Consider the following 12,646-nt stretch of genomic DNA (forward strand, 5'->3'; position numbering starts at 1 on the left):
ATTTCAATTAAGATACTTGCAAGGTTTTGTTTATAAAATAGAATAATTAATTTTATAAATGCAACAGAAATAGGAACATTTACATGGACTGGGACACATAACGAGCAGTTTTAAAGTCACAGCCAATCACAGATTCAGGCTCTGCCGAACATGCCCAGATGGGCAGCTTCCAAGCCGTTCGTACTGACCCACCATCTGGACCTTATCCCTTGGATTTCAGCTACCATGTTGAATCGGATGCATGACTTCATGTGGCCTGTGAATTTTAGACATTTAGACATAGTAGTATTGTCTTGAGTAATGTATGTACACTCTTACTGTAACTCATTCAAAACCTGTTCAACTTTCAAGGGCCAGTTAACTGTCAAGAAAGTCCAGAAAGTCTCTACTCTTATGTCTATAGGTCACAGACTATATCGCTCAACTTAACTCAAGGTGACAATCACTTTTGGCTGAAATCACATCAGCTTCTTTGTGTATTAGCCTTGACTTTGAAGTTTGTAAGTTCTTTGAGGACAAGGACTAAGTACTGCACATGTTTTGTACTTCTGTCAGACTAATGTGCAATCAGTAAAAACTAGTGGGCTTCATCAAGCAGTACTTAATAACGTTACTGATCACAACAATGAAAACAACATACATTAAAGCAAAATGACTATTGAGAACATTGAAGATTGAGAAATTTCTGTGGAGGTGGATGAACATGAAACAAAATATATACATATTTTATGACCATATTACTGAAGTTGGTATATAATATATCCATAAATTTCAATACATGCTTAATTCGAGTAACTGTAAGGCCAGTGTTTAGTAGAGTTTCATGTAAGAATCTTCATTCAAGGTTTGTGGTTTAGTGTGTTATGTAAAATACAGTTAAGTAGAAGTATTTTTTCATTGGACTTTTGTCTCTTAAGTACTGAGATGCTGGATAGAATGTTTTTTCAGTGCTGAATTTTCTGACCATGTGATTTATTATGCTTTTTAATGTATTATCCTAATGTCTTCATAAATTAATGTTTTCACAATCATTTATCAGTTGATTATTGAAATAAAATTTTCACATTCCATTGCATTTTATATAATAGCACTACCCCTCAGCCACTGTGATATACATGAGTTTCAATTTATTATAGCTCAGTCCCAAATCAATGTCACTGTTAAGAGTATGTGTTATAGTAATGGTTATCTTTGGAAAACAATTTGAGTCTGACTGGATGTTGTTCAATCCTCAGGTCATGGTAAGTGTGACTGTGGCAAGTGCAAGTGTGACCAGGGATGGTATGGGGATGCTTGCCAGTACCCAACTAACTGTGACTTGACAAAGAAGAAAAGTAACCAAATGTGCAAGAATTCACAAGACATCATCTGCTCTAATGCAGGTAAGAAGTATACCCTGTGAAAATGCTTAAGTGAAATAATCAAATTTTGTTTTTAATGGAAATATGTGGGCATGGAGAAATGTCGAATCTCTGAGTGAGTCTGCTTTTGAGTGTGTTTTTTAGAAGTGAAATTTAGATAAATCAATAGAAAAAAATGCCATCTTGCTGAGACAGGCAAGTCTGATACTTTCCAGCTGTTCCAAATGCCTTCTTCTAGCAGGATATTCACTGGAAACAACATCCCAACAACATTTTACGTAAATTGTGAGCCATGATATTGAATACCGGATTACATCTGTTAAAAGGGATTTATATAAACCGACTTAATTATTTTCTGTTACAGATCAAGGGTGCTTTGAATTTTTACCTTCACAAAATAGAACCAAATACTTTAAGTCTGATAGAAGTTTCAGATATACTGGTTATAAACTCCTTGAAGGATATAGTCTCAGAAAGATTTTTTGTTTGATCAAAATATTTTTTGTTTTATAGAAGTTATTCGAAAATATTTTTTACAAAATTATAGAGATGCTATTAAAATTGATTATCAAAATCATATAAAAGAGTTGCAGTTTAGGTTTCAATGGTATTTAGCGAGTGTTACCTAAATTAAATACTATTTTTACATTTGGGCAGGTGAAACCTCAAAATCAGTTTTTCTCAACCGTGGTTGAACATCAGCATCCCAAGGGGAAAGGAATAAACCGTCAGTTCTCATGTAGTACACCAGAGGTTCTGTTTCAAGTGCTTTGGTGTGTGGCCTTGACTTTGGTGGTTTTTTTTAAAGCTCTCTGGGTGATTTTAATATAGATCGAGTGTGCGACCCATTGCTGTAAATGCTAAAGGTGAGGATTTGACTTCACGAATGAATACCTTTCCTCCTGAAGCTCACATTGTTGGTAGGGCCCACCTCTAACCAGAGCTGAGAACTCCCCACAGTCTGATTGCAACAGATTGTGTGTTTCAGACTGAACTCAGTAAAGGTGCTTTGCTGATAGGAATCAGGACCATATCCAAAGCGAGGTGTGAGTGGATCCGTCAGGGGTCATGACAAATGGTCTTAGCGGTTAGGTCCCTTTCTGTGTTCATGATGTTCTCATCATATTTCTCTAGCACTTCAGTCTTTCTTTCTTAGTAGGATTTCTCTACTTCCAATTCATAACACCCACCCCTCCAAACACACACACACACACACACACACACACACACACACCCCATAGCGTCTTTCATCTTGAAAAAATTCTTTTCAAATTTATTTCAGAAACAAGACCTGAATTCTGTTTTGGGTTTGAAATCTATTTTTGGATTTATTTATTTGTTGTTTGCAAATCAAATTTAGGGCTTTATTTTTTAAAGAACATTATAATCAAATGTAGTCTAGGATTCTAAAGATGTTTAATATTAAGGAATCTAAACATGTAATTCACCACATTAACATATCTTAAAGGAGAAAACATACAGAAGTGTTTCAGTGGATGATAAAACATATTCAATAAAATATAAATGCATTTCTAGGACATCTGTACTGTCTCATTTTTTAAGCATGGATGCAATACCTTTATTCATAATCTGGTTTAGTCAAGTGACCCAATAGTGTCCTCTATAGCATTTTTCTCTCCTTGCAGGATTCAGTCTATTGAAAATGTTATGTTTATATCTCTCTTTAGCCTTCCTTAAGCTGGGCCATTTCCACAGACTTTGCCTTTGGAGCATTGAAACTTGTGAAGAAAGTTGTCCCCATTTTATTAAAAGGAAAGTGTACTTATCTTGGATTTGTCTTATGTCTCCCATGATTAGATTCATCATACACATTCTGAGGTAAAGCACTGGAGAAATGGATTCATGTTCTCAAAATGTTTCATATGGAAGCACATGATGTCAGTTTTGATAAGATGGTCAAGGTGTTGGCTGGTGTCTTAACTGTGTTATTTTTGACTTTCTTCACAAATGTGCATTCTATGAGGAAACACTTTAAAAGCATACATGTATCACATTCCTCACTAAAATTACCCTAAATTTATCATCCACTGATGACAATAACCTGATGCAGTATTGACAACGATGACTGGAAAATGATGATTTAAGAACTTAACATTCTCTCCGAATGGACTAGTTGGCACTCAGCATTCTATCACAAACAGGAATCCTCTCTCATTTACCAGTTATTTGATATGTCATTTACTTAGTGACTTATTATCAGTCTAGAAGCACAATTCTTATTATTTCAGTGATTTGTTATTCATTTTGTACATAATTATTCTGGTGCACAGAGTTTTCCAGATTAGGTATTAGAGCCTGTCGGGCTAGCTTTTGTGTTTTTGTGACATGCCTCCCTTGTTTTTTTGTTTTTGTTTTGTTTTTGCAATTCTTTACTTGTTGGCATAATAACACATTCCAGGGTCATATTGGACCAGCTTCACCACACCTTTGGAATCAGCCACTTATCCAAATAGCCCTGATTCCTTATAGTGAAAATGGTATTTGAATAAAAATTGTGAGCACTAGGGATGCTTATTTCCACTGGAGTGTATTTGTTTCTTGGCCCTTTCTGCAAACAGGCTTGTGTCAAAAAGGTAGATTGAATCATAATACAATTTTTATTTTATCTGAGCAAACAATGATTCGTGAATCAGGCAGCTCCAAATCAGAAGTGGTTCAGGAGCTTCATTGAGGGAATGCAAGTGGGAGACTTTTATAGGGTGAACAGAAAAAGAAAGCAAAGAAAAATAGTTGATTGGCTAACATTATATGGTTGCCTTATTTAGTCTATCCTTTTGGAAGGTCCCTAGTTATATAATTATAAGTTTGTTTGTTGCTTCTGATTGGTTAAACTTAAATTCTGTTCTTCTTTAATGTAGACATTTACAAGATATAACTTAAGGTAAGTTTCACTTATTTTTGAGTATCAGGCAAAGTTAGGATTGTTTATGGGGCCTCAATGGCTTAGTCTGCTCAGGGATTCTTTAGGCCTTGTCTCCATTTTAATTTATCTTGACACTAGTAAATATATGCCTGTGCATATACACACAAATATATATACACATACCTGCACACAGATATGCATGTACACATACATGCATATTTTAGAAATCATGAATTTACACCAGTACATCTAATTCCAGTCCAACCTCACAGGATTACTTCTTGTTTTCTCCATTCCATATTTGCATGTCCCATTTTCACATGGAGAACCCTGTCTCCCAATACCTCCAACATATTTACTTATTTGCTCAATCCTATACTACATCTCTAGTTACTTCTAGAAGTGCTGCAGACACACCACTAGACCAAGAAAATCTACCAGAAGAGATTAGGATTTGCAGTCCACCCCTCTCCACTTCCCCCGACTCAGTGTACCTCAATCATGCCCAAGATTGGGGTATGTAGTCGAATGCTGTGTTATAAGTTACTCAGACTTATTTTATTTTCTTCTCTTTTCGTGTGGTTAGGGTACTTCTTTGAAATACAAGTTAGCTTATTCAGATCACTTTCAATTTTAGGTTTTATAATCCCTTCCCATCTGTATTAATGTGTTTTATAATGTATAGTACATTAACTTGCTTCTAAAAGTCAAAGCTATGCAGAAAAGCATACTCAGAGAATCATCACTCTCTTCGTCAAGCCTTGCACCCTGCCTGTCCTCACCTTACAGATAACCACCTTTATCACTTTCTTCCTTCTCTGTGCATGTATTTCTTTTTGTGTGAAGATAAATAGAAATATTTGTGTGTTATTGTTTCCCCTTTTTTTCCAGTGCAATGGTTGTGCTTTCCATGTGTTCTTTTGCACTCTGCTTTTACCACTCAATATAATCTCCTGGAATTCACTCCAAATCAGTTCATAGAAATCCTTCGGTTATTTTTTCAAAAGCATAAGACTGGATTCTATGTATGCAATGTAATTTATTCAATTGAGCTCTTATGCTTGAGCATTTAGACAATTGTCAATATTTTGGATTGTAAATAATGCTGCACAGAATGATCTAGTGTACATATATTTTTATATTTTTGGAGGTGTATATTCAAGGCAAATTACCAGAAATGCAATTGGCCAAAGGATACATTTGAATTCAGTGTTACATTTAATCTTTTCTGTCTCATTTACTCTTATCTAAATATCTAAGCCTTTCATGTTTACTTTGGCAATCTCATTCTCCCTGTCTTTCTTTTAATACCCACTTCCACCATCCGAGTTCAGGACCACTTCCCCCAAATTGCATAAGGCTATGAAGTCTCTCTACTAATCTTTCCCTTTCATATCACGGTGTGGTTTTCTCAAGTAGTTTGGAGCAGAAGGGGAAGAGGAGTTAAATGGATTGGGGAATGAGACTGAAGGGCAGGATGAGATAGAACTGGGAACCAAAGTGTTCCAGAGGCTTACTTTCTGGGAAAACTAGAAGGGAGGTCTAGTGTGCAGAGCAGAGTGAGGCCCCAGCACCACTGCACAGGGGTGCGGGCTGCTGTACACGTCTGGTCAGTCATCCTAGAGAGAGTCAGCTCTATTGGGCACTATGAGAAATGGGGCTAAAATAATCTAGTGTAAGGCAGAAGACCAATCCTAGAGGCTGAATTAACTGGCAACCACGAGAGAGAAGCTGTGTGTCATAGCATGAGCACAGGAGTCTGGAGCTTTTGCCTGGGTGTCCATATGCCATGTCTTGGAGGCTCAGTTGTGAATTCTGTTTTATGGGTGAGACAGGAAGTCTCTGAGCTGTTGTAAACTTCCCACATCAGCCAGGAATGGTTCTGACGTGTGGATGAGAGGAAGCTGCCTATGTGGGACTTCAGTGAGGAGTCATAGAATTTGGAGACAGAGGCTGTTCCTTCCCATCTTTCCTGAAAAACTTCCCCATACACAACCCTAACTAAGTGACTTCCTGTTCTCATATTGTATATGAGAGACCCATATTATATATGGTTACATGTATAATACTTATATAGGTTTATATTTGCATTTATAAAACAAGAAAACATATGACACAAAGGCTTTTGCAATAGACTTGTGGCAAATGCTATACAAGATGTATTAATAGGGTATCTCTTTCTTCCTGGTCTATGATTTACTTAATTAAGCATCTCATTATTTTCTATAGCACCTAGTTCCTTGCCAATAGCATAATAGATAACAAGAAAGCTTAATGGCTGGATATGTGGGTAGTTGAGAGACAGAATGAATAAATGTGAAAATGAAAAAGGAGGGTGATAATTAGAGAATAAAAACTAGATGAAGCAATAGCATAAATTATAGCATTAGATTTCAAATTACTTTTATGAATTGAGATAGCTTTTAGGGAAAAATGCAATAAAATGAAGTTTAATAGCGGGAAAATTCACATGAGTATTTGCAAGGTAGAAAAATAAATTTGGCAAAATCACGATTTATATGTAACTATGAGAGAAAATTGTATAGATAATAGTGAGTTACAAGTGATCTGGGTAACAGAATCATACAGAGAATATGAAAACAAGGATATTGTCAGTGTCCGTAAATATATTTTCTGGAGAAAATGTTTTGAAGTATGACGAATATACTCTGTATCTTAATGGGAGAAGAGGAAGAACCTGGAATTTTCTCAAATCCTTCTATGTACTAGGTTCAGCAGTGCTTCTAGAAACATGACTGGGTACATATTCATCACTTGGTATTGGCAGCAGTTCTATGAAGCAGAGATTATTTGCAGATATGGAATCTGGGAATTAGAAATGAAAGCAATGCCTTTAAAAATGCATAGCTCATGAAGATTAAAACTCTGAATTCAGCTACAGCTCTACCTTACTCACAAGTTCATGCTGTTTCTAATACATCACATATGGATTTGCCAATATCTAGTAATTCAAACCAAATTATAAACAGCATCTTTGGTTCCTCACCATCCTTTGCCCTTTACAGTCAGTCACCAGATGCCCTGTACTCTTTCTCCTAAAAATATCTCCGAATGCATTTGGTCGTTTCTAAACTTAACACGTCATGTATCTAGCCTCTGTCTTCTTTCCTTCAGATAAATCTAACAGCCCTTTGACCTATTTCTTTGTGTCCACTTTTACCTCATTTTAGTTCATGCATTCTTATGCTATTGCTTCATTTAGTTTTGTTACATGACAACCAGTGTAATCTGGTTAAAGTTCATACGTGATCACAGGACTCCCTTGCTTCTGTGTCTTCCAATTGTTGTTGGATTAAAGCTGGAAGTCTTTAACATGACCTATAAGACTTCCATGAACTGCACCTCGAGTTGCTTTATTCATTTCATGCCACTTTTCATGCTGTTCTGTTTACCTCAATCCCATGTGATGTTTTCTCTTCATCTCCTTTTTTATTGCAGAGCCTGTGCTATTGTCTCGTGCTGGAAGTGAGCCTCTTTGACATCTCACTTCTCTTAGCTATGCTTTTTCACTTGTCTTTTAGTTCTCAACTACTTCCTCAGGGACTCTGACTTTGACCTCCTGGTCTCAGTTAAATCCCCTTGCTGTGTGCTTCTGCAACACTTTGCACTTCTGTATTTATTTTATCACATTGGTTTTTGCTCATATAAAACTCTGAGAGGAGGGTTATGGCTGACTTGATCCCTGTTGGATTTTCAGAGTCCGGGGTGGTTTCTTGTGAGTGATCAAGTCTCGGTGGATACATGTTGATGGCTGTGATGAGCATTAAAACTCAAAATAGATGCATTAAAAAAGGAATTTCTCAAGTGGGCATTCTACCTGTCAATATTATTTCAGTGCAATATTAATGTTGGTGAAATTACTTTTGGGGGATGTGGTAGAATCTTCAGACTTGGATGAGTATGTGGCTCGTGGTAGACCAGATGACTACAATGCCTCTCTAATTCTGAAGTCCCCTGAGAATCTGGTGAGGTCCCAGCAATCCATGCCTAAGGAAATCCACTCTGGTCCCATTATTGTAAGGACATGTGTATCAGTATAAGTTAATGCTGAGGAGGGGAAATTATCAGGGGCACATATGATTTTTATTTATGCATTTGATAATAAATTATTTCTGCAAATATTTACTACATAAATAGTATGTTCAAACATTGTGCAAAGCATTGAATAAATACTGGTGAGGAAGATAAGCAAGGTTGTTTCCCTCCCAAAGCTTAGAATTTCCTGCTTTATTTCACTTCAGACCCAGGTGTGATTAGAAGGACCTTCATGCGTTGGTTGGATGGCTATGTGTAAAGTAGCTGTGCACTTGAAGAGGTCAAATTTACATTCATTAAACCATTAGAGGTCAATAATAATAGTTGTGTGATGTAAAATATAATTGCCATGCTACAGTAACCTCAAGAAAGAGTAGCGTGCACTTTACCTCACCATGCCCACAGAAATATCTAATTGAAATATTAAATCGATTTGGATTATCTACTCTTTTAAAAGAGATGGTATAAAAATCCATTAATTATAATTTTACATGCATGTAACGGATAGTCTTTTTTGTTCTCATGGTTTAGGTACATGTCACTGTGGCAGGTGTAAGTGTGATAATTCAGATGGAAGTGGACTTGTGTATGGTAAATTTTGTGAGTGTGACGATAGAGAATGCATAGATGATGAAACAGAAGAAATATGTGGAGGTATGTATATTGGCTCTGTAGAAATTAGTAAAAGTACCTGCTTTTTCACCTATTACGTTGTTCTTTTATCTCTACATAAATTTCTGCTCTAAGTGTCCTAATTCAGTTTAAACCTACATTTATCTGGAAAACATTTCACATAAGGAGAGTGAGACTATGGCATTAAGAGTAGACTAGTACTTTTTAGATGCAAAGCCAAATTGTCCCCAGAGGAGAGCTGTGTCATTATGGCAACAGACCAATTGCATAGCTCTGAAGTAGTCCTAGTAAAATACCATCTCCTCTGCTCACCTTAGCCACTTTTATTCTCCTTTCTCCTATTCTCTTAAGTGTATATTTTCATTTCTTTGTTTTTCCCTTTCTAAAACATGTGTCTCACGTCCTACTGGGGACACTGAAGGTCAATAGGGTTATTAGCCTAGAGTTTACCTCCCCCTCTCCGTCCCTACACACTTAGATAACATTTCCAATGACCTTTTCTGTGTACCACCATTACTGAATTCATTTTTCTGTTGTAGCAGTCCTTGCATGTTTGCTAGTGACAAATTCTGCAATAAGTGCTTTACATTCATTATATTTTCTCTCACAACATCACTCTAGGGTAAGAATTATGTTTATGTTCATAGATAGATATGGAACCTGGGACTTGAATAAATTAGGTAATGAACCCAGGGTCAGTCCACCAATGATAGTAGAATTTGGGCTCGTGTGTGTGTGCCTGACGCCTCACCACTCCCGACTGCATCAGTGCCTGAGAGCTCAGAGCTCCACAAGAGGGGTTTCTCCTCACCACTTGTAGTTTTCGTCTCTTCTGCTCAATCTGCAAGCCTGTGCTCAGAGTTTCCATTTGCAACCTTGACTGGCATAGGAAAAGGAAAGTAGAAAGCAGAGAGAATCATTCGGTTTAGGTAAATTCTTCTCTGCTATGATTAAACTTATATTTGACTCCTATCTGATGGGATTCCAGCTGAAGGAATACTGCCCCCCATGCAGAAATAGTAGTTTTAGAAGTATTGTTTTTCTAGAAAGATTAGGACCCAATGGGGCCAGGTGGAACCAGAGACCCCTGAGAAAGTGTGGCTAGCACAGGACAAGCTTGTTCCTTTGTTTGCATTTTGGTAGCTTCAATTCCTATGAGTCATACAAATACACTTATTTTAGGCCTGACTGGCCTTTCCTCCTTGATCTCCTGGCTGTACAACCCACCTGGATAAAGCAAACACACACAAAATTGTTGTTTTCATTTTTCCAAGCCAATGACCTAAGCAAGATGCTGCTCAGACAAGTCTCTCTTAAAGGGCTCAATCCAAAATAATTAGATCAATTAGACAAATCCATCCACAAATATATGTATTTGTCCTCTTCAAGTTTAGTATCTAATTATTACAGATGAAAAAAACAGAAGACTGGAACATGCTTTGGGGCCAGTGTGTGGTGACACACACCAACAAAGCAGAGTCTATTTGCATTTATACATAGAAACATGTAACTTGAAACAACACAACAGAAAATGTTCAACTTTCAAACTTTCTAGTTGTTATTTCCATTTGTTTGAGGCTTAAGCAATTTCATGGTGCAAAGTCTCTGAACAAGGACACCAGCACTCTAGTAAACACCCTCTGGGGGTGACATTGCCTGGGATTGTAAATCTTTCCATGTGTCATTTACATGAAACCAATCTGCTGAGAGATGATTCTACAGTTCATCAGTGAAGCAGTACAAATAGAGATTTTCTTGCTCTATCAGTTTGCACAAAGCAAAGAAATATGTTTATTGTGTGGAATTATGTATTGTCCTAAAGCACACATTTTAATCTCAATTATTCAGATGTGTCTTTTCAATATTTTTATTTGAGTTAGGTGGATATCTGTTTAATTTTCCATATCTGCATAGATGTGTATCGTTACATAATTTTTGCTTCCTTATTTACCTCTAACTCAAAGGTTTCTTAGTAGAACCCGAAGTCGATACTGACTTGTATAAATATTTAAAAAAATTGAATGTGAGAAATATAGATTTTCTATTATTTGTTAATATAGTAAGCCTTATGTATGTAGCACCTTCTGTATAAATTTTCTGAAATTACAAAGAAAATAAATTCTGTAGTCTAAAATGGTGATTGGATCTTACAAACCTGACTCCTAAGAAAAGCAATTAATATACACTATTGCTTTTCTTCAGTGTAATCCTTGAGTTATTGAGGCCTGTGATATATCACTAGGATGTGATTTAGTTGTGTGTGCCAGTGGACACCTTTTTAAGTTCATAAATAAAATATATAGATGATATCTTCTGTACCGATTAAATCACTTGACAGCCTTTGCACTTGTTTAAGTAAACAAATTTAAAATTCAAATTCTTTATGGAAATGGTCATTGATTGTTAGGTTAAGAAGTGATTTTCTTTGAATATCCCAATTATAACTTATTTAGACAGAAAACATGGCACTGGGTCCCTGTCTCTTTCTCTGTGTCTCACTATAGCACTCTTTCTCCTTATCTGTCTGTCTCTGTCTCTCACATGTATGTCTTCTTGATGGAAGTCTCATCTACTGGATGTGAATAGCATAGGAGACCAGAATATTCTATTGTAATTTCTGCTTCTTATGTGAGTTTTACAGGTCCTACTAAAGTTCTTGCCATTGGCCAGAGATACCATAATGTTAGAATGATAAATATGCTTATAAGACAATGAAAAGTAGTCTCATAATCAGTTTTGCATTGTCTTTGGGGGATTTTGGCTGTAAGAGAAGGGGGATGGAAAGAACAAAGACTTTAGCCATAGACTGATAAAACACAAACTCCTATAATACAGAAAGAATAGACTAAAAACAAAACAAGAGCAAGGACATACATTTATGCTTAGGTGATATAACCACAAAGATGAGAGTACAAGAAGTAAATTTTGGGATAAATATCATCTTTGGGGAATTTGCAGAAGGATTGCTAGATGTGGAGGAGGAAAGCAATGATGTGATAATTCACTACAGATGGCTTGGAGGCAAGTGCAGATGAGCAGGTGACAGGTTACAGAGAGGTAGGAGCTGAAAGAGGGCATCTGGACACAAAATGATGAGTGCCCTTAGCTGTCATTGGTATCCCCTTGACAAGTCGAAAGGGAGTTTGATTGTGAGGCCGAGGGCCCGTGGTATTTTATTTGTCTAACTGAGGATTAAACATGGACTAGGCTGAAAACCTCTTTCACATGGTAGAACCCAACAGCTTGTGGGACACAGTTAAGTGAAAAGATGAAATATTTCTTCTGCTTTAAAGAGTTGTTTGGTCCTTCATAATGTGTATCTAGGTAAATATGCACCATTGGTTTCTCAATAGTTGATTTCAAATGAAATATTTTAATAACTAATTCAAGAAACATCCTTAGAGTGAATGCTCATATATATTTGGGTTTGATGCATGCATTTGAGATGGAAAAGTAATAGACCCTCATAGTCATTCATGTCATTTCGTTAAAAATACTTTCAATCAGTTCTCTGTCTAGGCCAAGTTAAAGGACATGTTGCTCTTTTTGTGTAATTAAGCAGGTAAAGGCACAACCATGATGTATTTGGAGAAAGCTGTATAATTTGATGATTTTAGGCAAGGAATGTTGAACTGTGACATTATTTCAGAAGGCAAAAGTGATCACAAAGAGATAGAAAGTTAATTCTGCTTATGAAAGTTGCTTTTTTCCT

The 12,646-nt window shown here is 36.5% G+C and overlaps 1 protein-coding gene across 2 annotated transcripts in view; it reads left to right on the forward strand.

The window, feature by feature from the left end:
* Window positions 1–12,646, forward strand: part of ITGBL1 (integrin subunit beta like 1) — a 248,587-nt gene that overhangs the window by 111,397 nt on the left and 124,544 nt on the right. For both annotated transcript variants that reach the window (XM_073014478.1, XM_007960812.3), the window contains exons 3-4: window positions 1,236–1,382; window positions 8,833–8,955. In XM_073014478.1, the coding sequence (XP_072870579.1) occupies window positions 1,236–1,382; window positions 8,833–8,955 (270 nt within the window). The remainder of the gene's footprint in view (window positions 1–1,235; window positions 1,383–8,832; window positions 8,956–12,646) is intronic.

Source organism: Chlorocebus sabaeus, chromosome 3 (assembly GCF_047675955.1).
Source record: "Chlorocebus sabaeus isolate Y175 chromosome 3, mChlSab1.0.hap1, whole genome shotgun sequence".
Taxonomy (NCBI): Eukaryota; Metazoa; Chordata; class Mammalia; order Primates; family Cercopithecidae; genus Chlorocebus; species Chlorocebus sabaeus.